The 26,902-nt window shown below is 41.1% G+C and overlaps 1 protein-coding gene across 3 annotated transcripts in view; it reads left to right on the top strand.

Moving 5' to 3' along the window:
* TAFA4 (TAFA chemokine like family member 4) overlaps nucleotides 1–22,095 on the top strand; it is a 111,921-nt gene extending 89,826 nt beyond the window's left edge. For all 3 annotated transcript variants that reach the window (XM_073354808.1, XM_073354806.1, XM_073354809.1), the window contains exons 4-6: nucleotides 3,530–3,685; nucleotides 13,275–13,399; nucleotides 20,360–22,095. In XM_073354808.1, coding sequence (XP_073210909.1) covers nucleotides 3,530–3,685; nucleotides 13,275–13,399; nucleotides 20,360–20,371 — 293 coding nt within the window. In that variant the 3' untranslated portion in view covers nucleotides 20,372–22,095. The remainder of the gene's footprint in view (nucleotides 1–3,529; nucleotides 3,686–13,274; nucleotides 13,400–20,359) is intronic.
* The last annotated feature ends 4,807 nt before the right edge of the window (nucleotides 22,096–26,902 follow it).

Below are 26,902 nucleotides of genomic sequence, written 5' to 3'. Positions count from 1 at the left end.
GCTTTTATCATAAAGTCCAGTTTATCTGGGTAGCAAGCGTGTCAAAGGGGGACTCTCTGTGACTCCATGGTAAGACTGGTATAATGATCCAGGAGTTCACATTTGGTACTGGTTGGGTGAAATTTAATTGTAGAACACACCACCAGTTTGGGGTGTCTGCCCTGTTTTCTGACAGCCTGCCCTGAGGTAGGCACTCACTATTGTGAGCTACTCCAGACAGAGTGACAGTAGCTACCAAGCCAAGGTACAAAATTCAGTTTTGCTTTCTTCAAGTGTCCTGTTGTCACTGAGCACCAGCATGGCCTAAACCCTGCACTTTGCTAACATGGTGTCATGGCTGTAAACTCCACACACACAATCATTTCAAAACAGGTCTTATTTTTTTAGGCTGCATGCCTAAGGCTGAATCCTGCTAGTCTTAATTAGATGAATAGCCCCATTGGCTTAACAGGACTACTCATGTAAAATAGGCAGGATTTGACTTTTAAAATGTATGTTCCTTCAGCTACATATTTATTGTTGGATATATTCCATCCATATGATATACAAATCTGTGAGGATTTGTATCTCTCAGCATAACAGGTTAGCATCTTTTCCTAGTCGTTAATTGCTGGACACCAGATGCTAAGCGTTGATGTTTCATATATAGTGCATCACAGATTCAAATATGTACATTTATGTAACGTATGTGTACCAATTCTTGATTTTTTTCCTCACTCTGTTTTAAGGTATCATCTTTTTGGGCCCAATCTAGGCCCTGATGTTGCTCAATTAAAGACAATGGGAGTCTTGTCATTGACTTCAATGAGCACTGGATCAAGTTCTTATTACCTATAGAACATAAGACTGGAAGGGACCATCTCAGTCATTGAATCCATTCTGCTGCTACTGCAGACAATGGGAGTTTTTACATTGATTTCATTGGGCATTGGATCAGGCCCTTTGTTTGATTCTATTTAACAATAAATAAATAGCTCTTTTAAACTAAAAACAAGCTTCTATAAAATCTTGCAGATCTTCAGGCTTCTGTTTATTGTGGCTAAAAATTACTACACAGAGAAATTATGTAGAACAATCGTTTGGAATAAAGTGGTGTGGCCAGTTTCATTCTTTATTTTATATATTGACTTATGGAACACCTACTGTCCTAGAAGCAGGGTTTTTATTTATTATTATTTATTATATGACTATTAGGGACTTGCATGAAAATACACAGCCTGCCAATAAATCTAATACGGTAACTATAAGAGAGATACTTTTATGCTGTGTTCAACATTTTTCATTCTATAAAATGCCTTATGTATTTTACTGTGGTCGCATATTTTGCTTAAAACAGTTGTGTGTGTGTTTTCCCCCTCTCTGGAAAAAATAATACATATATTTTACATTTTGAGTCTCCAAATGGAGGAGTAAATTTCCTTTTTCAGTATTATATATATCTAGTTTTCTGTCTATTAATATTGTTCTACATACCAATTTGACAGCAGAAATCAGACATATCTCCCACTGGATTTGAAATACTTGTGAAAGCAAAACACACACACACAAGGAATCGAAATAAGCCAATCTAATTAAAAAAAAATTTAAATTTTTTTATACTCTCCATGTGTGAAAAACCTCCTTAGAAGCTTAAATATAATATTCCCAGCTTTGCTGATTTTTTTTCTGTGGCTTTCTGTTTTGCAAACTCTGGGCTGGATCCTGGGTATTTTGCGCTTGCAAGTGGAAAAACTCCATTCATTTCAACGGGATGTTTTTGCGTGAGTGAGCAGAGCAGGATTTAGCCCACTGATATTTGCTGATGCATGTTAATAGAGAATGCATGTCTGCTTTGTGCACTGCTGTCTTCATGTGTTAACTAGAGATGGGTCAAAACTGCAGAGTTCTGTTCTAGGTTCACTTTCCCTAAATTTAGGGGTGTTCAGATCAATGATTTTGATTCAATTGATATTAGAAATAAGGGACAGGCACTAAAGGCCTGATTCCGATCTGATCACTCACGTTGAATGTTACCTTAGGGGTAGTTAAAGTCAGTGCCTATGTGTCTCTCCTACACAGTCCCCAATAAGGGGCGATTGAGGGGTAGTAGGATGGCTCTGGCCAGAGCCATGCTGTAGGGTAGAGCAGTCACTGAATGGCAACGTCTTAATATGACAAGTTCCTTGGAGCGGCCTTGTGGTGTAGTTAAAATGCACCAGGGCATATTTTTCCCATTGTGGACAATGTGGTTTTTTTTTTTTTTTTTCAATTTGCTGGCACGTCATGATCACTTAATAATCAAACATATTGTCACTGAGTACTAGTGGACAATGGGGAGGGAATTTCTTGGCAGTTAATTGGGGAGCTAATTCATCTTGGCCCAGGTGGTCATTAGCTTTTAGGAACTGTCCATGCTACAGTTCATTACTGCTACTGACTTGTGAGCTTTTCTGTGGCTGGGAGAACAGAACAATTCTCCAGGGCTTGTCGCCAGAAAGTTCTCCCGCTTTTTTGATGTAGCTGATGTACTATTTTGTACGGTCTTCGTCTAGGTTTCACTTTCTTTTTATTTAACCAGGCCTTTGATACTATGTACCTGCTTACACTTATGTGTGCACCTTGCATTCTTTTCAGACAAAGTCCCAGAGCTGCTTTGATGGCAAATACTTTCCGACTCTCTGCCTCATCTTTGTGTCCAGCTAACTCATTAAAAAAATCTTTTATATGGCATTGGTAATGGACAGGGTGCTTTACAAACATAGATAAGACCCATCCAATGCCTTTAAGACCCTGTAATCTAAATAAGACAAGACAAACACAAGGCGAGGCACTTGTCAGCAGTTCAGGAGATTGAGAGTGTGGAGATAATTAATGATGAGAAGGGGAGAGGGATTGTTTGAAGTGGTGGTACTGGGGAGGAGTTGGAAGTCGGAGAGCGGGTGTTTGGCAGATAGGGAGAAGGAAATCCTCCCCTGCATAGTGGGGGACTTGATAGGAGGCATGAAGATAAGTGGGGGGAAAGAGATGAAGGGGAGAGTAAGAGAGGAATTGGAGGATGAGTAGGGGGAAAGGAGAGCAAGGTAACATTATCATAGATGAAGACAAGGAGCTTGAATCTGATCTGATAAGAAACAGGAAGCCAGTGGAAGTATTTAAGCAGGAGAGTGATGTTTAGATGTATTTGTAGATCTCTCTGTCTATATCATCCGCCTGTCTAGTCTATCTAGTAAACTTGTCATTCTCTCTATGCGTTTATAAGGGCTGGCTAATTGATGGAGGGAGGCAGATAGAAAAAACAAGCCCTGTTATGATGAACTAATCTGAAGTAAATATAACATGTGATGGGCAAGTCATGTGCCTGATCCTGCAGGGGGCACTTTGTGCCTTCCTTTCCAGGGGCTCCAGCGAGAATCAAAGTGGCTCATCGTTTTGCAGGACTGTGCGTACTCTCGCCACAGTAAACTGCTACATTTTCCTTGCATTGATTCCCTTTTGGCACCATGACAGTAATACCCCTCTCCTCTAACACTTCTACCTCTCTGATTTTTAGGCCACCACCAAGTCAAGCAAGGAACGTGTGAGGTCGTCGCAGTGCATCGTTGCTGCAATAAGAACCGAATTGAAGAACGGTCGCAAACAGTCAAGTGCTCTTGCTTCCCGGGGCAGGTGGCTGGAACAACAAGGGCCCAGCCCTCTTGCGTCGAAGGTAAGCAATCTCCCACTCACTCCTACTGCTCTTTGGCTCTCTGAGATGTTTAGTCTCCTTGATTATTTGACTTCTTGCTGTCTAGAAAGCATAATCCTTCCTTTTGTTAATTTTGGAAACATCTCTGTTTGTTGATGATAATGAGTGCGCATAAATCTTGGTGTAATTAATCTCCTTAATATATGTTCTTGTTCATTTCATGTCTGTGCCAATAAAACTTCTTAGTTTCTCCACATAAACAATTGTACTTTAAACTAGCCTCAAAACTACACAAGTCAAGACATTTTGAGTTTAATCATTAACTCATCCAGTTGCCTCTAGACATAGCAGCATGGCCATGGAATCATTGGGATGTAAAGAAACCACTGGCTGGTCATCGATCCAGTACTTCGTAGCCATGGGCAAGCAGATTAGTACTGGGACATCTGGTTTGTGCGAACTCTCCTCTAGGCTGGCGTAATCTAGCACCCTATATTGATGATGAGCGTCTGCACTGGACCCCCATGTGTCTCCTCTGGCCTATATCCAATCAACTTTTTGTGCATTCTGACCCAAATGAGATGGTGGGCGAAGAATCCCAAGAGAGTTGATTATGTACCATTGAATTGGATACCACAAACAGTAGGTGGCACCCCTATGATCTGATAAATGCAAAAGCATAGTACAAACTGATCTAGTCCATCACCCTTGCCTTCGGGTTAGTTTGAAGAACTTTACAATCCATAGGCACAATGGCACAGTTTAAAGATAGATTTACAGTCTTCAGTTTGTTGGGACTGCTAAATATCTCTTTTTTTTAAAATAATACTGGACTAGACTGATTTATAAATTAAAAAGTTATGAAAGAAGAAATTTTCTCTTGAGTTGAGATTTTATAATGCAGCCAGCTAGAGTGAATTTGTGTAGCTGAAATATCAACCCCCAAAGACTCAAATCTATCTAAATATTTCATTGTTTGTCTCCGAACACATATTCTGCTTCTGGCCATGGGATGTTTTTATGTTAGGAAATGGCTAATATAAGTCTTCATTGGCTTCTTTGTCAGTAAGAATTAAAAGGATCTTTATGTATAAAAGTCTGTGAAATTTACATTTAAATTGAAATAAAGCAGAAATTTTTTAGTAGTTTACTGCTAATTAATATTGACACAGAAATCACTGTCCTACATTTTTGTTAATCCACAAGTAAGATACTTATCTTCTGTTTTCATTGCTTTTCTCACAAAATCATGACCTTTAAAAGTTAAATATAAAATACCCTCGGTTTCTCTGACTTTCTATAATGTTTCACTTTAGGAACAATCCTACAAATAAATGTAACTGTCTGATTTTAGTACTTACTTTTACCTATTTATATGTTTTCTATTTCTGAGACCCTGTTATTTTATTTAGGAATTAGATTTGGCTTGATGTCTGAAATATCTTGTAATGCAGGGGCACAATTCAACCTTAATTTTTCAGTTTACTGAATAATTTTTCCTGTAGAATCATATGCAGTACCGGTACCTTTTATGTAACATTCCATGCAACAGTTTTACTGTTCTTTATGGTGGATAATAAAGTTTAGACATTTATGAAAATATACTTTAGCGTTACAAAGGTAACACTCTCTGCTTTCATGACAGAATGAAGTGCATGGTGCAGTGGAAGTCTAATTTATTTTGTCAGAGCAAACACTTGCTGAAACAATTTAATGACTTCTTTTCCTTCAAGTGTGCTTGAGATTAAATAAGACCAAACATTTAGAATGCAAGATTTTTAGTTATAAAAGCAGAAGCTCTTGATTTGTTTCCCCCTTAAGGTGATGTTTTAATATACTTTTATGTATTTTTGTAAGTGGATGACATTTTATTCCTCTCCTGTTGCGCAGAACCCATAACTATCTGCTCACAGGCTCAAAATTGGATTTTTGACTATATACACAGACTTCTGAAAGCCTCAACAGTGCAAAAGCCAGAAAGAGATAATGTTCAACATGGCCCGACTTGTATAACTAATTATTTTAAATATAATGAAAGAGATTCATTATTCTTTTTCCAGAGATTGTACCAAGGTCAAGAAGATTTAGTTGGACCACATTCTGCATGAGAGTTAAGGTCTTGTTGAAAGCGCAGTGTTACTGGTGACATTCTAACTGAAACAAAGTGTAATTTAGAGTGCTTATTTTGAGTGGCTTTTTAAGGTATCTTCTTTTAAACTTAGCTAATGTTATTTATATTCGGGTAGCACACTTCCCTTTGTGTCAAGCACTCCGTATACATGACATAATAATAATATTAAAAAGCCCGTTCCTGCCCCCAAATTCTTGACCATCTATACAGCCATAGTAGGAGAAAAGTGAAATACAAAAGACTTGACACACAATTTCACAGTGGGGTCCTGGTCCAGGACTAGGTCTCCATATTACGCCAGAACATGAAACCCTTGTTCAACCTGATGAATACTTACTCACATGATTCGTCCTATTGATTTCAGTGGTGCTACTCACATCAGTTTATGTACCGTTATGTAAACAAGGGTGATACAAATGGTATTAGTTCAGGAAGAATTATGATGCCAGAATGGAAAAAATCATTAAGGAAGAATAGGAAGCCCTTAGTAAAAATACCTTAAATAATAATAATCCCTCTCTCTTACCTAGTGATTTTTGTCTATAGATCTCAAAGCACTTTATACAGGAGGTCAGCATCATTATCCCCATTTTACAGATGGGGATGCTGAGGCCCAGGGAGGTGAAGTGACTTGTCCAGGGTCACCCAGCAAAACAGTGTCAGAGCCAAAAATAGAACCCAGTTCTCCTGAGTCCCAGTCTATACTTAGTAGTCTTTGTAATGGACATAATTTCATGCAGACTGCCCTAGGGCCAGGTACCCCAGGCTTCCAGGATCTGTGGCTCTGGTGAAGGTCTGCCATGTGGACTATCCTGGGGCCAGGGATCCCAGAGTTTCTATTTCTGTGGTGTTGGGATTTCTCTCAGGTTCCCAAGGACCCAACTCGACTCCGGACTCCTCATCAGGTTTCATTGTTGGCATACAATCAAACTACACAGAGCTGATCAGACTCATGGGTAGGGGTGGGTACAGGGCATACCACAAATCCAAGGAGTACAAATATTCGTTACTTTATATAAAAATGAAACCTATATTGACACATGCGTCTTCCATTCTACATCATATTGTGAACTTTATGATTGGCCAGGTTATTTTCAGGATCAATTCCTGTACATATCATCCGTTGTTCACCTGCCACATGCACACAGCCTGTTTTGTTAGTTTCCTCCTTGTATTTTGTTAGTTTCCTCCCCTTGTGCTTATCTTCCTGCTACACATTTGTAGCCATTGCTTCTGACCCAATTATTTCTTGCCCCTGTTTTTATAGCTTATCTCGTTCCTGCTCTTGGCTACTGGGGCCACTCATACTAAGTACGGCCTACACATGGCTCTTGGACAGGGCTTGTGGGGTTTCCAGGTTCTCTGCCGTGGAACCAGGACCCTGGAGGTCCTGGAGTAGGTTTCCAGGGTCTGTAGTTGCAGACCAGTCTTGCCATGTGGACTGCCTTAGGATGGGGACCGGAGGGCTTCCAGACTACTGGGCCAGTTGCTACCAATTCCTGAGCTGACCTGAGAGTCTGGAAGCCCTGGGGTCTGAAATTAACATTCTTGTCAGTTGCATAGCTGCTAGCAGCATGAGACTTTCTTGGCTCTTCAGCAAATTGGGAAATTATACTGGCTCCCGGGTGGAGTGTTTTTTGTTTTTTTTTTTGTTTGGTCTTTCTCTTGTTTCATTAACTTGTTTCTTGACCAGATCCCATTGAAGTAAATGGGAGCCTTTTCATTGACTTCAATGAGATCTGGATTGGGCCCTAAGTGACCTTTGTTATTAAGTTCTGTGTGTTATGGCTTTTGGTGTAAGTAGGCCATGAAATAGGTTTTTAAAAAAATAATCCTTATGGCATTTGGAGTAGAATCATAGCTCAGCTGGGTAATTTGAATTTTTAAAATAGCTTGGACAGATGTTAAAGAATATCACAGAAGGTCAAATTAAAACAGCAATCTTACTACAGGAATACTGTATGTTAAAATAGAGTACAATGTAGTGAACTGGTGGGTCAGACTTAAAAATACATTCAAACAAACATGGTGACATTTAGGGCCAAATTTTCAATGAGGCCTCAGTTTTGTGCTAATTCATAATGGCCATGTATGCACGTAAATTTGGGATTATGCGGTCAAGGTGAGTGCCCATGTGCATTTTGTGTAGACCTGGATATTGCATGTTTGCTCTAGAAAATAATGTCACTACAGAGTTAGGCATGGAAACTTGGTACTTCACTGGTCAACGAGTGTGGCAGTCACCTTAGCTGCATAAATATAGAAATGAGGCTTTGGGTGGGACACAAACTGGGAGTGAGAGAGATGGAATGCCACAATGCAGCCTGTCCACAGCAACTATCCAAACCCACAGGCTAGAATAGTGTCTACTGCTGCTCAGCATACCCGCTGTAGTGTATTAGGACCTCTGGATATACGTAGTCATGGATGCTTTGGGTCTTTACTCAGCTCAGCTCTAGCTACCAATGTGCATTGGCCTGGTTTTGACAAGCACAGAACCCTTTTTACAGAGCACAGGGCATGCAGAGGTCCATACATGGTCAATCTATCCACACCGCCACCCTGGGAATCAGGGGATACAGAGTGCCATAATGGAGTTATGCTAACTTACATCTGCTGGGAATCTGCCCCTAACTGTTATGTAGAAATTAAAATTTCCCAAGCAAATCTGGCGAGGTGAGGAATTCTACCAACGTGGGGCTAATTGGAAAACACCTTCTTCTGGAATGTGCCTGGAGAGGCGAAGGTTGGTCAGAAGATTGTTGGCAACTAACCATGTGCTACAGAAAGGAATGCAACATTAATTAAATCCTGGGAAAGCCTTAAGTGCCTTGAATGTAAGAAATCGAGCCTTAAATTGAATCCTCATTCATTTTACCCAATCTCATTTGTAAAATGGGTCTAGTAATATTTTCTGTGTTGTGAGGCTTAATTAGTATTTGTAACATGCTTTGCACTTCTAGAGTCTTTCACCCAGGGAACTTAAAATGTTGGTAGTAGCAGAAGTCAAAGTAGCTCTCTAAAATGAAGAGTGGAAAGGTGTATTTTCCCACCAAACACAGGAAAACCCCTCTGGTATTCCCTGGCAGAAATACTCTTAAAATAGGGTGCAGGGGGTAAAGAGTATTTTCCTTTTAAAATAAGGCATGGGGGCCGTATATTTTTATTCCATGTTCATGATAGCCAACTTATTACATTTTTTCTCACTAAGGTCATTGCACTTTGAGTACAGCAAACAAGGAACCATCTATTTGTGTGTACGCGTATCGTATATACAGAGAGAGATATTTTAGTACTGAACGCTATTGGCTAGATTTTTGGTTTTTGAAAGTCTTGAGCAAAAAAAAAAAAAAAAAAGGGAAGACTATTTCTTCCCCCCTGCCCTGCAAGCCTCATTTCCCTGGGGTTCTTTGAGCCTCCGAAGACAGGCCAGCCGCATGCTTTGAGAAATACTACTGTCAATAAATTAAGCTGCCAAGCTCAGAAGAGAGCGCAGAATATGAAAGGAAGAATTTTTAGTAAACAGTGAGTAAAAAAAAAAAAAGAGAACCTGCATAATTGCCTAGTGTTGCAGCTGTAAGATGTGATCAGAGCCATAGAAAATTTGGTTTAGTAAAGGTCAACTCCTTGTGCTATGAACAAGCGGTAAACACTTAAATTCAAAGTGATCATTATGACATTTAGTTTTCTCCCATTTCCTTTGTAGAAATAAACTTCCTTGAGTAAGTACTTAAAGCTAGGATGACAGACACTACCAAGAGGATAAAGCATTAATAATTATTCTCTGTGGTGAAGCTACCTTTCCTAAATGTGTTAAATGTATCTCTAAGTAAATCATCACAAGTTGAACTATCCTTCACCCAGGGCAATACACTATTTACTAGTAATGAAATCTACTATCACTTCCCTGCGGAGCTGTGTCAGCAGATTTATTCCAGGTAGGGCAGTCCACAGTCGATTGGTAGATGTCACGCCAAACTAGTCTTCTGTTCCCTCAAGATGTTGGTAGTATATGAGATTAGTATACTCAGAAATCAATTGTTCTCTATGTCCGCTAATGGTAGGACAAGGCTTAAGGTAAGTAGCATAATCTGAAGCAAGGGAGATTTAGGTTAGATATGAGGAAAAACTTTCTATCTATAAGGATAGTTAAGCTCCAGAGTAGGCTTCCAAGGGTTGTTTGGAATCCCCATCGTTGGAAGTTTTTAAGAACAGGTTAGACAAACCCCTGTCAGGGATGATCTAGGTATATTTGCTCTTGCCTCAGCACCGGGGGCTGGACTAGATGACCTCTCAAGGTCCCTTCCAGCCCTACATTTCTATGATTCTATTTGAAAAAATAGTTACTGAAACCTCTCCAAGAACTCTTCAATTTGGTAAGGGGAGGAGATATTTTGAATCACTCCATGATTCAAACAGTGGTAGGGACAGCAAAAGTTAAGTAACTGTTTCTATGAAGAAGAGTTTAGTCTAAAATCCAGCCTGAGAACTTTCCTATTATAGTAATACAGAATGCATTTTTCAAATGAGTAAATGTGCCCAGAGACCTAAGAAATACAGCACTACAATATAGACATTATGGACCCAAGAGAATCCTGGCATAAATTGACATAAGAATTGGTGCGATACTATAGCAAAGAATTGGTGGTTTTCTACATCAGATAGAGTAAAATATATTAAGTATATCAAGAAAGGGTTTCACTTATTCTGAAGAAAGGTATCAACACAGAGCAGAAACCAGCCAATGAAAGAAAAGAAATTGGAATATCATTGAAAAAGAATCACAACTAGAAATGAGCTGAAGTTGAAATATTTGGGCCATTTAAGAGCTTGCAGGTCCAATGCCTGATTTACTCTTTGGTGCTTTCAGTTAGTGGCTGTGCTGGCTTTTTATGGAATAGGGTACTTCTGGAAATTATGGGCCTGATTCACTGTCATATTTATTCCGTTTTTACACCATTTGAAATCCGCGGAGGTACTCGGACGTAAAACTCTAATAGTGCAGGAGTGAATCAGGTTCTATATTGCAGTGTTATTCAGCTGGCATTGGAGATTCATTCCTGAAGTATTGCTTTGAAAGGGATATTCAATCAGGTGTTGGAAAGGGGTTGAGAGGAGAATGTAGGTTGAGAACACAAACGAAAATAGCCTCACATTTAGTGATGCCCAGTGTGGGTTAGTCTCAAAACATATCATGACCAATTAATTATAATGGTTGCTCTCAGTACAAAAAAGAAGCTGGATAGAACAATGAAAGAAAAGAAATAATTGCATGTGTACATGGAAACTGGGAGGTTAATAGAGAGAATCTGTGCTCGGTTAGTGAAACAACTTTGTACTTAGAAATACATGCTTACCTAAATACATGTAGCATGGAAAACAAATCAGAATTTTGGCAAATAGCAAAGATATAAAACAAACTGATCAGCTGGTAATAAACTCAGAATGGAAATGATCTCTAAAGTACTACGATGCACAGTTAAGTTTCATTCAAATTAGTCAATCAATAATCAATCAGCTGGAGTAGAAGCAAATATCTGGTGACAAGAACCATGTATTTGTTCATTTATATCTCCGATAGGTTGAATGGAAAGTATCAAAAGTCAAACTGTTATTCCAAAAAGGTATTTTTCAGTCCACAGATGCCTCTAAATGCCACCTAGACTGAAAGAATACCTTGGAAAATAAGTAATTGAATCAGCATTTCAGCAACTGAATCTTCCAGTGTCAGCTTGCTGTTCGTTAACCTAATTTGACGGTTGCAGCAGTAGGAAAGTACCTTTGGACTAATGAAAAATTGTTTATCCTTTACATGAAGTAAACTGTGTTATTTTTGTACATCTCTTTAGAACAAGGTACTTTGTTAAGTATGAAGTTCAGTATTTTGTGCACATAGTAAAATAGTGCAAAGGAACTAAATCAACATTTGTCGCTTTATTTTATTTTGCAATCCACGTTAGATTATGTAAAATTGCAGACCCATGTCTTCCAAATTGTTTTCTGTGATTTGATTAATCCCACCTACAGTACTAATGTTAAGTCAGGAACGCATTGCAAAAGTTTGTAACATTTTGTGGCAAAATATATCTGTTGTTTGTTTGCATTAGTAAGAAGTCACGGCTACTTTTGTAAAACTAAAAAGCACAGTCGGAGACCAATTGTGTTGAGTAGAAAATTGTTAAATCTGCATAAAGTATAATAGTCTACTGTAAGAGTTACAGGATGCAATTGAAAGTAGATTCTTAGTTAACTATTCCTATTCAGTTTTTTTTCAATGGTATTAAAATAGAGTCCCCACTTCTGGGTCTTTGTTCTACGTGAATCTCTGAGAGAACTCTTGTAGCTCAAAGGTCTGAGCCATTATATTTTCTTACCCACTGACAGAGCTGCTTCCAGCCTAGCACATACATCCAGGTTAAACATTTACTATCCTGCACTCAACAGATCGACTCCATTTGAGTGTACACTTTTCATAGCAAACATGTGTGATATTCTCATTAGCTGCTGCTGTTCTTATTAATTGTATTACACTGATGTGAGCATCATCTGCGTGTGCCATTTACTCTCCATCTTGTCACTAGGTTTTTGGGCCTATCAGCTGTGGCTGGGTTCAGGGCTCCCTTGGAAATCCATTTCATTAACAGTTCAGACCAGATTGGAGTGGTCATAAGGAAGTAATTGCCAGAATTCTTCCCAGTCCCTGCATGTCCTGTTTGGGACGATAGTTCTTTGGTTAGAGACAAGACCATGAGCCATGCCCAGTCCATCACAATGGGAAAGAGATGGTACCACTTCAGCCCCAACCTCCTCCTGACCATGTCAGCTGCAGGGTGTGAGGACTGAAGCCTAACTATGATCCTTACTGCCATTCTGACACCTGTTTGTCTAGCTAAGGTAGTTTATCACCATGATATCTAAGCGTCCATCTCCACACCAGCATCATGGAACCGATATCCTGTCTATCCTGAGACATGGATGCAGCAGTTGTGGACAAGTAGTACTTGGCTACACACTTCAGTAATGCTCAGCAGTGGGGTGTGACTTCTAACGCACACCAATGTGCTGCGCACTAACCGGCCTGTGTCCACCCTGATGGTGTGTACAAAAATCCCCTCGTGCCTGCTAACCTAATACTAGTTTTGGTATGCATTATTGCACTGTGTAGACAAACTTGTAAGTGCTAACATCCATAGGCAAGAAGCCAGGGCAACTTAAACATTCGCTGGCTAGCATAAATAACTCAACTCAGGGAATTCAAGGGGACTGCAGTACTCATGCGAGTAAGGGTTTTAGAATCAGGTCTTTGCAGACTGGTTAATCATGGTGAATACATTTTCCGCCGAATGGATAAATGCGAGATTAAATATAAAAAGAACAGGACACTATAATTTTTAAACAAATAAGTGGCTCACAGGTCACTTTCCTGTAGCTGAAACGATCAACTGAATAGAAAAGATTGTGCTCTGTTTCTGTTTCTAGCCTCCATTGTCATCCAGAAGTGGTGGTGTCGCATGAACCCTTGCCTGGATGGAGAGGACTGTAAAGTGCTACCGGACTATTCAGGCTGGTCTTGCAGCAGCGGAAATAAAGTCAAAACCACAAAGGCAAGTACAGAGAGAGTGTATATTTAAAAGATATGCAGTGTTGTTGTAGCCATGTTGGTCCCAGAATATTAGAGAGACCAGGTAGGTGAGGTGATATCTTCTATTTAACCGGGTGAGAGAGACAAGCTTCCGAGCTTACCTAGAGCTCTTATCCGTGTAACCTCGTGTCTCTCACCAACAGAAGTGGGTTCAATAAAAGCTATTACCTCACCCACCTTGTCTCTCTATATTTAAAGGTGACAGTCTGGTGACAACATGCGCTCGTTTCCATTGCCCCTGCTCCGCAGTTAGCATCAGTCTCGCCATCTTCAGTGTTGGGTTTTTTTAAAACAGTGATGTGTGTGGTTGCTCCCAGCTGGATCTTAGCTGAGGAGCAAATACTCCTCTCTCCAGCACCTAGCTTGATTAAATTAGCTGGGTGCTATACTGATCCGACAGAGGGCCGAGTTAGGGCCTGCACATCCCTAGCACCTCTCTCATTCTCAACGGAGGAAGGGCTAGGATCCTCCTAGTGGGTTATCACGTGGCTAGCTCTGCCTCAAACTCAAAAGTCTTCCCAGAGAGCTGAGTTTTGCACCGCATGGGGGTTAGCATCTCTTGCACTGTCTCCCCAAAATCCTGCCCTCTCATCCCTTTTCAGCAGGATGTCACCAGTGCCCTACGGCAGGAGCAGGATTTGCCCCTTCTGGCCGGGCTTGGTCTGTCCTGAGGACAGATTGCTGAGCATGCCTTATTGTGCCCGTCAGCAGAGAGGGTCATTGTCACGGGCAAATATTCAGTCAGGCAAGCCCACCAAATTCATTTTGGGCCCAACTCTTCAGCCTTTGATCGGTGAATAAACCATGCTGCTGTGAACAGTCCCCTGGAGGTCAGACTGTTTGCGTGAGGAAGGACAGCTCACTTGTATTGATAGCAGGATAATGACCTTGACTTGCAAAATGAGACTGCAGGGCCAAGATTTTCACAAGTGGCTGACTAAAGTTTGGTTCCCGACTCTGTGGTTAGACACCAAAATGAGTGACCTGACTTTCGAAGGTGTGGAGGATCTGCACTGATTTCTGAGAGGAGCCGTAAAGCTCTCTGCACCATGGAAGGTCTGCCCACCAACTTAGGGGCATAATTGTGGGCTTACCTTCAGCTGCCCATTTTTTAATGTCTTGGCCAAGGTCTTAGTTAGGAAGCCCAGATTCCTAACTAATGACCACTGACTATGAGGCAAATATCTCATCCCTCTGACTATTTAACAAGCTAAAATTAATTCAAGGAGCTAAGATTTGGCAACACATAGTGGACTGTGTGTCTAAATACATTGTGAAAATAGCAGGCAACAACCTGTAAAGTTAAATGGTTAGCCTTTGACCCCTCTCCACATCGCTTCAAATTGAGAATGGATTCGGCTGTTGGTTATGAGTTAATAAGCAAATGTTGCTGCCAGATTCCATTTGACAATGACTGTTTCACACAGTAGTGAAAGGATATAATAAATTCTATATTAGATCAGAAAAAATTAAGTGTATCAGGCAACTGTTATGTGATACTGTGAGTAGTCATTAGCTGGGGGATAACAACCCAGATCCCATGATGATGGGCTAACTAAATACCCAAGTAGAGAGGTACAATTCATAGTCTGAAAAACACTGCTGCTGTTTTCAAGGTTAGAGTAATTGTTAAAAATTAATATTTGCGTAATACTATAGTCCTGGTAAAAACATATAAATCATTGCCATACCCCTGCCTCCCGCAGCTTACCATCTCTGGCCCGGATCTTGCAATTGACCGTCCATATGTACAGTGCATTGTAAATTGCAGGATTGCGGGGGGATGGGTCCATTCCTGTGAGTTGCTAAGCTCCTACTGCAAACTGCTGATTATCTTCCATCTGTGTTAAAGTCCATAGAAGTGGCGTGCTCTCATGGGATCAGGCAGTAAGTCAGACATGGAATAAGGAGAGATGACTTCAAACAAAGGAGTGAGCTGGAGAAAGTAGAAATTATATATAGGAAGTAACAGAGCTACCCCCATTGACATGAGTGAGGGATCTAGCTCTATATATCTAGTAAAAGGCAAGTTAAAATAATTTTTAAAAATTAGGCACGGGTTAGGTATACTCAATGGCTTTAAAAATGAACAAAGGAAAGGGTTAAAAGGCCAAACTAGGAACATTGCCAGGATTAATAACATAAGGGCTGGTGCTGCAAGCACTTCAACGCATTTGGTTTCCTTTGCTCCCACTGATTTCAGTGGGACTGACCAGGCATCTGAGTGTAACTGCTGATGTATGTGAGTGTTTGAGGGGCCTGGCTCATAAACAGTGAAAAGAGGCAGCAGGAGCTTGGCGTGGGGCAAATTCAGCAGGTGCCGTTTATATTATTATCCCTAAAATAAAACACCCTGCAACCAGCAAACGAAAGAATAGGCTAATGCATTTTGATGGCCATGGGGATGTCTTCAGAAAGGCAGAGTGGGGCAAATCATTCTGCCTTCAGTTAGACCTGTGTGAATTCCTAGACCTACCCAAACCCATTGGGGTCCAACTGAGGGCAGAGTTTGTCCCTGAGAAAGCTAGTGTTGTTTCGTGAAGTCCCTCCTTTCCTTGGCTGGGGCGTGGAGTAAGTTCTGCACTGTAGCAGACCACTCTGGAGGGACATTTAATGGAAAGGGTATGCAAAGAACAGGTGCACGTCACTTGTTCTAGCATATTTTAAATATAAGAAATGTTCATTGTAAAATGCAGTGAGGGGAAAAAATTGTTTTCTTAAATGGGCAGATATGTGAATTCATATATTGGCAAATACTTATCGATAGAAATACAGAGAGATAGGTATACTGGAATTAATGCTCTGACTATGCTGTGTGCATGCTTTTTCCCTTTTCCACTCCCTTTGGAATTTTTTTCTCCCTCCTTTTGGATGGTAAACTCTTGAGGACAGGGACTGCTTTTCTATAAGTGTATGTCTAGCATCCGCCACAATGAGGTCCCTAATTCTGACTCAGGACTTTGGGCACTGCTTTAATATAAATACAAAGATGAAGAATAAGTAGCGTTATGTTTCAATGTCACCTAAGCTTGGGATCCTCTTGAACCAGTGACAGGCTGCATTTCCTTCTGGGCACAAGACAATAGCTTCTTCAAAAGAAAGGCCACCCAATGAGCTGCCCAGCAATGCACATTTCTTAGTATGAACTCTATGATAGATCACTGCTTCTTTGTGGTTATTTTGTTTAATGTATTTTGCGTGCGGACAATGCAGACACATTACTGCTTATGCTCTGTATTCATATACATAGACACATCGATATTAAAGTCAGAAGGGACCATCATGATCATCTAGTCTGACCTGCACAACACAGGCCACAGAATCTCACCCACCCGCTCCTGCAATAAACCTCTCACCTATGTCTGAGCTATTGAAGTCCTCAAATTGTGGTTTAAAGACTTCAAGGTGCAGAGAATCCTCTAGCAAGTGACCTGTGCCCCATGCTACAGAGGAAGGCGAAAACCTCCCAGGGACTCTTCCAATCCGCTCTGGAGGAAAATTCCTTCCCGATCCCAAATATGGTGATCAGCTGAACCCTGAGCATGTGGGCAAGATTCACCAGCCAAACATACAATTTGCTTACCCATCCAGGCCTTTCTGTATCTATCTATGGTGCTGCATTCCTTTATCAGGAGGTAAACCTGTGAGGTGTACTGTGTGAGGTGGGACTATGAATGCAACAGTGCTAAATCCCCAGTAGTAGTGACATTTCATTTAGCACTGCAAAAAGACAAAATCTCATAGTACTGTTCCCCAAGTTGTCATGACACTATCATTGGTTTTTAGGATTCTGCCACTTGAGAATAATTCTCAAATAATAAAACTTTATTAATCCAGCCAAGACTGACTGGAAAGGTATAAAACATTTTATGTCCTTGATTAATTTATGCATATACAGTAAATTCATTTGTATTACTGCTTCCAGCTATCGTGTAGGGCCGTTACAAAAAATTATGAAGTCTGGCACTGCAGTTTCTAAATAACTGTGTACAGTAGAAGATTTTACTGTAAAATAAACAGGTTGATTTTACAATCATTACTGTCCTGTGGGAGAAGAATTATGTATGTTGTAATCAGCGATCAGGATTTTTTAAAAAACGAGTTAAGTAGAATTGACAAAAATAGCACTTCAATGGACAAAAATCTTGATTCCCCATTAGGCGAGTGGTACTGAAACTGGACACTAGTTGATATAAAATAGGAGAACATAGGAATAGCTGTATCTGATTAGACGAGTGGTCCGGGTGACCCAGTCACAGCAGCTGGCTGAATGCTTCCGAGGGAAAAGTTATAAGAAACCTCTAGATAGACAGCTCTAGAATGACCTGCCCAAAGGGGGAGATTCTTCTTAATGCCCACAATTTAGTGGTTGGCTTATGTCTCAAGTTGTGAAGGTTTAAATCCATTCCAAATTTAAAAACAAGGTTTATTTAATTGATTTACATGTTTGATTCCTTTTTGAAGCCTATAAGGTCTTGGCCTCGATGATAGTTGGTGGCAGGGAGTTCCACAGACTAAATATGCATTGCAGAAAGCAAGTTCCTTTGATCACTTTTTACGTTGACTTTCAATTTCATCAAAATAGTAGCCAGACATGCAGTCTGAGACACTCATATATTTATTGTGTATTTATAGATGTAGTTACAATGACTAATCAAGGAGAGTGAAACAAGTAAATGCTTCTTTCTTGGAGTAATTGTCTTGTGAAGTCAAATAAAAATGAATGGAATACTTTCTGCCCATGTTTATATTCATCAAGGAAAGCAGACCAACAGAGCTGTTTTAAAATACATTTTAGTTGTGATTAGAAACTAGATTTTTGATGTGCTTAATTGCTGACCAGCTAGCTAGCAATTGAAAAATTTCTGGGAAACTTAACAGGGAGTATATACATGTGTTAAACTTCAAGCACTGTTTGTAAAGATACAAGCACTTGCCTGGGCAAAAGCAACATTCTCAAGCAGGGCTTCATCTCCTCTGAACTCAGGCATCTCATTTGCCCCCACTGTCCATCATCTCAGTGTCATTCATGAGTCTGAGGATTCCTTTAACTCCCGTGTCTGCAAATCTGCCCATCTCCCTCTCTGGAAACACTGTCTGTGTTTGCCACTGCCTCAGCTCCAACTCCTCTGACCTCCTCAATGCTTCCACCTTCTAGTTTGGACTATTTCAACTCCTTTCTCCAAGGCTTTCTCAAGTTGCCCTGGAGAAAGCTGCTGCCCACCTTCTCACACAGATATAGGAGCATGTCCACATTGACTCACAGAATCAGAGAAATGTAGAACTGGAAGGGACCTTGACAGGTCATCTAGTCCAGTCCCCTGCACTGAGGCAGGACTAAGTATTGTCTAGACCATCCCTGACAGATGTTTGCCCAGCCTATTCTTAAAAACCTCCAATGATGGCAATTCCACAGCCTCCCTAGGTAATTTGTTCCAGTGATTAACTATCCTTACAGTTAGGAAACTGTTCCTAATGTCCAACCTAAACCACCCTTGCTGCAGTTTAAGCTCATTACTTCTTGTCCTCTCCTCTGTGGTTAAGAAGAACAATTTATCACCCTCCTCTTATACACTTAAAGACTGTTATCACATCTCCCCTCAGTCTTTTCTTCTCCAGACTAAACAAAGTCATTTTTTTTCAATCTTTCCTCATTTTAAAATAATTTTTGATGCCTCCTCTGGATTTTCTCCAATTTGTCCACATCTTTCCCAAAGAGTGCTGCCCAGAACTGGACACAATACTCCAGTTGAGGCCTTATTAGTGCTGAGCAGAGGAGTGACTTCTCATGTCTTGCTCACAATACTCCTGCTAATACAGCCCAGAATGATGTTTGCTTTTTTTGCAACAGTATTACATTGTTGACTCCTATTTAGTTTGTGATCCTATGACCCCCAGATCCTTTTCTGCGGTACTCCTTGCTAAGCAGTCATTTCCCATTTTGTATTTGTGCAATTGATTATTCCTTCCTAAGTTCAGACTTTGCATTTGCCCTGATTGAATTTCATCCTATTTATTTCTGACCATTTCTTCAGTTTGTCAAGATCATTTTAAAATCTAATCCCATCCTCCAAAGTGCTTGCAAGCCTGTCCAGCTGATATCATCTGCAAACATTATAAGTGTATTGCTCTGTGCCATTATCCAAATTATTTATGAACATATTGAAGATATTGAATCTCTAAACTCGACTAGTTTCCATTGCCCATGTCCAGAATCCAGTTCAAAATGACCCTCCTTATTTATGAAACTGCACAGACTTGCTCCGCTGGCCTTACTGACTCTCTGTATGTTCTGTCTCTTTTCTGCCTCACATTCTTTACTCACCTAGCATCAGCCTCCTCTCCGAGGCCTTACACATGATTACTCTGGTGGTGCAAGTGCCTTCCACTCTGCAGCTCATGCCTTCCAGAGCCCTGAATCTCTCTGCGTCATTGACGCGCCATCTGGTTTCCACATTTATCTGAAAACCCGTCTTTTCTCCCTCCCTAAACCGCTACGTTGGCTCTCATTGTGCTTTTAGTGTTTAACTGGGCCTCATGTTGTCTGGCTCTGTAAAGCATTCTGGGATATCATTTTAAAGAAAGGTGCTATACAAGATAATGCCATAAGGAGAGGTTTTCAAAGGCACAAATGGCACGCAGGCATCTTATTCCCAGGAAAAGGGAATTAGGAGTCTAACTGTAAATATGTGTTTTTGAGAATCTTTCCTTCTATTGCCAAATAGCATTGTACTCTATACTAGTTTATATGACTTCTGGTTACATGCAAGTAATATGCAGTACATAGATATGCTGAATGTAATGTAATCATTTAACATGTGTTCATCTAAATAATTCCTTTGCAGGAACAAAACAGTTTTATCACCATTGCTCTGATAGTTTCTATGTGTGTAACTCTCTCTCTCTCTCTCTCCTTTTGTAGGTAACACGATAGCAAAGGATAAACCTGTGTGTCATTGCTGGAACAATGGGATTTGCAGCTGTGTTCCTTTTCTATTTTACATAGTCCCATTTTTTCCTGAGAATACGGTAGACTTTACACTTCAAACTTACAAAATTAGTGAGCTTAGAAGGGCAATACTTCTTTTGACTATGGTGGCGCTTCTTGATGCAGGATTTCCCCATGCAGAACTATACACTTTTAATTTAAAAAAAAAAAAAAGGGGGGGGGAAGAATTTTATGACTCTACTGAAAATACACTTTGGATTCTCCAGGATCCTACACCTGCAAGCAATTCATAGAAATGCAGACCTGTTCTTCTGAAGCACATCAACTATAAGACTTTATTTACGGCACTGACGGCTGTGAAATCATTTAAATGATTTTAGATCTTTCAAGTAGCTTGGGGGAAGATGGTTACATTAGAAAGAACTGGCATAAATTCATTAGACGGTACCATCTATCATGCAGTACAATGGACCAATGTAAAGCTGGTCTAAAAGCTAAATGAACCTAAGGGATAATGGTGGTAAACCATGTCTCAATGCATTTTCAGCTGTGATTTAGTAAATATTGGTAATGTATGAAGGTGAAAAAATGACTCTCGTAAATCAGTAGCATTTAGCGTATGCCATACGTTTTTTTACAATCTGTGCAATTATATTTATTTCCGTAGATAGTTCCAGCTATTTTAAATTTTACATTCATAAGTGGCAGTGAGGGAATGCAGGGAAGAGACTAAATCTGAAAGTAGATGCAGATTTTATTGTCTTAAATAAATCCGTTCTCTAAGGGAATAACAAAGTATAAATATTCCTTGCCTCTTTGATACAAGATATGGAAGAGAATTTAGCCATTAGCTAGAAACATTCATTCAGATGCTTCAAAACAAGAGCAGAAACTAGAACTGCATAAGGAAAGCTTTCTGGAAGAACGGTAATCTGTTTAGATTTTCATAGCGTTGGTTGTATTCTAATAGGTAACTTACTTAAAATTCATAAGTCCTAGATAAAAAAGGGATCTTCACTTTCAATTAGTTCTAGTTTATAATGATAATAATTAAGTGTCCACTTCCTTGACAGACTAAATTTTCAAGCTGATATACTTTGTGACACATCATTGTTTCATATTATTTTAGATGTATCTCATTCTGCTTTTCTTACTTGCCTGACTGTTACACTTTTTTTTGTCATCAGACTTCATAAATAGAACTGTAAAAGGAGGTGCAGTTGCAGTCCGTCATTTCATGGTTGCATCATTTTATGGCTTCAGGTGCACTGGGACAGAATTAAATGCAATGATGCAGACAGATATCATGCAGATGAACTGCTACTAACCCAGCTATTGAATACATTGTTATGCTTTATGTAAATATTACTGTAATAACATGCAACTGGTTTTTTATATATCCAGAAATGCCAAAAAATTGAGACTGTTGCACTAATTTAGTTCATTGTGCACAAGCTTTCTAGCTTATGGGAAAAATACCATCAACAATGTGAAGCTGTTTAGTTTGTTTTGTTGGAGTGAGTATAAATATTGACCCAGTCTTACCCCCATTGAAATCAATGGAAAAACTCCCTTTTGATTCCTGTGGGAGGAAGAGCAGGCCCTATATTTTGATTTTGGTCTCTCACTTTTAATTATGTCCTTTGATCACTGCTGAGATCATGGTGGCTATTGTATTTGTTAATAAGTAAATGAGAATTTTTCTGCTACATGTTTTGAAAGCTGCATAGTTATTCCACCTAACAGCCTTTGCCCCTCGAATGGACTCAACATTTTGATTTTTTTTCATTGTAATTTAAGAGTAAATTTAAAGAATCACCTGAAGGATTTAAACTATTTGTATGCACACATGCCCAGTGATATAGTTTTAAGTGAAGATTGTTGTTACTTTGTCATGGTAGCCTAGGCTTGATTATTATTTATCTGTTGTGGTAGGCACTGAACATACGCAGAATAAAACACTGTCCCTATTTGAGAGAGTTTATAATCTAAATAGACAAGGTGGACAAAGGCTGGTAGAAAGAAGCTACTCTCCACTATGCCAGATTTGGAGCAGAGGCTCAAACGCAGGTTTCCCACCTCCCAGGAGCTTGCCCTAGCTCTCAGGCTACTGGCTAGTCAAGGATGGGTCTCAGCTTGCTGGCTTCTATGAATCCCTTTCTTAGGCACCTAGCTTTCCCCATGCATTGTACGGGGAGAATGGGCAGCTGTGGATTCACTGGGCAGCAAGGCAGCTAAAGTATGTCTACACCGTGCACTCCTGGTGGCGGCCCGTCGAGTATGTGCACTGCACGCTCACATAGCATGGGTCTAAATAGCGGTATAGATGCTGAGGCACTGCATAGGTGAGTGAAGACATGCCTGAAGCCTGTGGGTATATACCTCATATGGCACTCTACATGCCTAAGCAATCCCTCCCCCATCTACACCACTATTTTTAGCAGTGTAGTGTCCTGCTACTTTCCGGCTCCAGGAGCCTTTCCCTGCTGCTTCGTCCTTCCCAGGGCCTTTCACGGATGGTGTAGCTGCATACTGCTGTGTGGACAAGCCTGCTTTTCACTGTGGCTTGTAGCTGCATGTACACGCCGCTGCCCGTGGTGTGCAGTGTAGACATAGCCAAAGAGTCAGGCATTGCAATGCTGATGCCTAAGGTCTGTTATGGATCTAGGCCTAAGTGACTTGCCCAAGATCACACATGGTCAGTCGGTAGCAGAGCTGAGAATGGAACCCAGGCATTCTGTGTCCCAGTAACCACAAGGTCATTCGCCTTCTCCATGGATGGAATAAAGGCAATACAGTACCTTACGTACCTTGACGCAGACATACTGAAGATAAGATTTCAGAGCCACTAAAGAGGAAGAAAACAATGACATAAGTTCAGTAACACAGGTTATGCAATGTACAGCTTGCCTTCCTAGAACATCATCCTATGATAATGATTTTATATTTATAAAGCAGCTTTCTTCTCAAAGGATCTCAGGTTGATATACACCCTTTCTGGATTCATTGCACATACTGTAATCTATCTAGCTTTAGGTATGGTGCTGCCCCTTCTTCTAACACCAGTGTCCCGTTTCCGACATCAGCATCACCCCTCTGCTGGGTGGTAGAATTACAGGGCCTTACAAGTCAGCTTCCTACTGGAGGAGAAAACTATAGTGCAGAGTCTGGGTATGTTCTAAATGTAACTTGGTTTATTTACCTATATACACCTATCCTGGAACAGAGATGGTCACAAACAGCATGCAGGCAATCCTCTCTTCCAGAAATCTCAGCCCAGACTGCTTTGCTCCTAGGAAGCTACTCTCTTCTGAGAATTGTCTCCAAATATAGACAATAATGGAGAGAGAAAACTCTATCTGCTGCAGCATCTCTCAAAAGGACCACAGCATATTAAAAACATACAATAATACAGCATTTCTTCACAGACTAAAACCTTGCTCACACACTAAGAAAAATATATGTAATCTGTAAGACTGTTTAATAGTACCATCTGGTGACTCTCACTATAACAATAGGAATCACTTCAGTCACTACTGAAATACAGCAACTTCTGCACAAAACATTTAAACTGTTTGGTAGCGCACATCAACCCTATGAACCATTTTGGACTTGAAGTGAGGAATATAGTAGCCAGCAGAAATTATATGGAGCTTTTGGGTAGGCACAATGCAGTTGCTTAAATTGGAATTCAGAGAGACACTGGTATTAGCATATGTACTCTTGCACAATCTGTAATGGTATAATTAATGTCCACTAAGCAAACAGCTCATCTGAAAGACAGTACCTGCAGCAACATCCTCAAGCACCAGGCCATGGCCTTGATCTGGGTAGACTCAGAGAAAGGAGTGCTCATCTAATTCCTGTGGCACTTGACTCCAGCACTTCAGGTATGTCTACACTGCACTGTAAACCCTGGGCTTGTGGACTTGGTCATTCCAAGCTAATGCTTGAGCATCCACACTGCATTATAAACCTCGGTTTACAATTGCTGGATGCAGGTCTCACAGCCATGCATGTCCACTTTGCACTATGCAGCCCTTCTGACTTGAGTCTGCAGCTTGACCTGTGTCCACACTGCAAAATGACCAGGGTTGGACCTGAATCACAGTGGTACTCTGACCCACCCCTAGTAGCAGGGTTCTAGCGTCTGGGTCTGACCTGATCGATGCGTGGACAGAAGGGGAGTTTGGGCTCAAACTTGAGTCAGAGCCTGGGCTTAAGGTAGGTCTACGCGGCAATAAAAAAAGTGTCACTGAGTCGCAGAGCTTGAGTCAGCTGCCTGGGGCTCGTGGAGCTTGGGCTACAGGGCTGTAAAATTGCAGTGTAGATGTTTGGGCTTGGGGCTGGAGCCTGGGCTCTGAGATCATCCCCCTGTCGCGGGGTCTCAAAGTCCGGGCTCCAGGCTGACCCTGAATGTCTGTGCTGCAGTTTTATAGCCCTACAGCCTGGGACTTGCAAGCCTGAGTCAGCTCACCAGGGCCAGAGGTGTCTGTGCTGCCAATCTTTTATTGCAGTGTGGACACATCCCCAGAGGTCTCTCTTGTCCAAGTAGAGACGCTGACCTACTCTGCCTAACGTTGGAGATTTTGACTACAGTACTTCTCATTGCATGGAAGCAAGGTTGCTGAGATCTTCAATCTATTTGTGGTGCTTGCAGTATATATTGAGCTCCACTTGAGCTGTATTAACATTTTAGCTTAGGGATCAGGACCCCATTACAATGTTGGGGCTTTTGGGCATTGCCATAATATAAATAAGTATAAAAGGGTAGGATGCCCAAAGTGCCTAAGGGTATGTCTATGCTGTGATTAAAAAAAACCCGTGACACCGAGTCTCTGACCCCAGGTCAGCTGACTTGGGCTTATGGGGCTTGCTCTTGCATGGGTACGAATAGCAGTGTAGATGCAAGGGAGGAGGGTCTCAGAGCCTGGGCTCCAGCCTAACTCTAAATATCTACACTTCAATTTTAGAGCCCCACAGTCCGATCCCTATGAGTCTGAGTCAGCTGACTCTGGCCTGCTAGGCAATGCCACGGCCCTTTTATTGCAGTGCAGCCCTACCCTAAGTGATTTAGGAGCACATGTTCCACCGATTTTCCAATGAAACGTGGGGTCCTCTGGGTATGTCTACACTGCAAAAAAAGGTGTGTTCTTAAATCATGTTAACTCACCTGTGTAACCCTGAGGTTAAAATAGCTGGGAAGCACAGCAACTTGGCTTTTAAACTTGGATTAGCAGCGTGAGTTAAAACCTGTAGGGGAACCTGCGTAACTGAGTTAAAGGCTGAATTGCCGTGTCTTCCCTGCTAATGAATCCAAGTTAGCTAACCCAAGTTAAGAACACTCCTTTTATTCGCAGTGAAGAGACACAGTTGGCCACTCGTGCACTTTTGAAAGTCCCACCCAACATTTAAAAATTGTCTTTTACAAGCTAGTCCCCATAGTCCAGTTCCATAAATGTAGGTGTCAGCTCCCACTCTTACTCATTTGGATGGAAATTCACATAGGTAATGGTTTAGAATAACAGCCTCATTAACGTGCAAGAGTTGTTTTGCATTTTATAAAGCCCTATGGCTCTATTATTGCTATGAAGACAAAGTCACCACAAGAAGAAATTAATTACTGTTAGAACACTTCAGGGGCTGTTCTACCTCAATGCGTGTGTGTGTAACTCCCGTTAATGCTAATGGAAATTCTGTGCACTTGAAAGGAGAACAGTTCAGTAGTGTAATCACGTGATTACAGCACGTGACACCAAATGATATTCAATGAAATCTTGCCACAGAAATCAATATGGGCTACACTGAGCTTTTGGCCCAGCCCTGGGCAAGGGGAAGCGCTCAGTTGTACCACACTAGGAGAACGCCAGAAAGGAACTGTGTTCCTGCAGAGAAGTCAGATATTACATCCTTTTATTGGGTGCAGGTTACTTCCCACTTCACATTGGCTCAGTGGCATAGTGGGAGTGGATGTGTGTGTGTGGGGGGGAAGGAGGAGTGACAAGGCTCTGGCCTCTCCATCCGTTACCGCCCCCTTCCAGCCCATCCGGTCAGTGGGTGGAGGAGGGAGGATTGGGCATGCTCTCCCTGCGTGGCTGAGGCTTTCTCGACCATATACCTACACAGTCCTATGGGTGTGTGTTTTTATGATAAAACACATTTAACAGACACCGCCTGCCGAGTCGTTGTAACGCAGGGGCCTCTAAGGATTCGGCACCAGCACTGCGCCTTCTTCATTCAGCGCAGGGTGAAGAGGAGAAAGCTTTTAACTCCCCTCAAGGGGAATATCCTAGAGCTGACTACTCCCCATCTCAGAAATGCCGGAAGGAAGGTGTTGGGGCCAACAAGGCATGGGGCTCGCCATCGGATGGGAGGTTTGTTTCGTTACAGACTTTGGCCAAACCGTGCTCACACTTGCAGTTGTGACTCTGTGGACCTGACTGAGGTGGCACAATTTACTAGAAGGCAGAATGTGACCTATCAACAATGACAGGGACCAGTTATCCCCTCTGTGCT

This window comes from Lepidochelys kempii, chromosome 7 (genome assembly GCF_965140265.1).
Source record: "Lepidochelys kempii isolate rLepKem1 chromosome 7, rLepKem1.hap2, whole genome shotgun sequence".
NCBI classification, from domain to species: Eukaryota; Metazoa; Chordata; order Testudines; family Cheloniidae; genus Lepidochelys; species Lepidochelys kempii.
The sequence above is the reverse complement of the archived record's forward strand: the minus strand, read 5'-3'. Positions and strand labels throughout refer to the sequence as shown.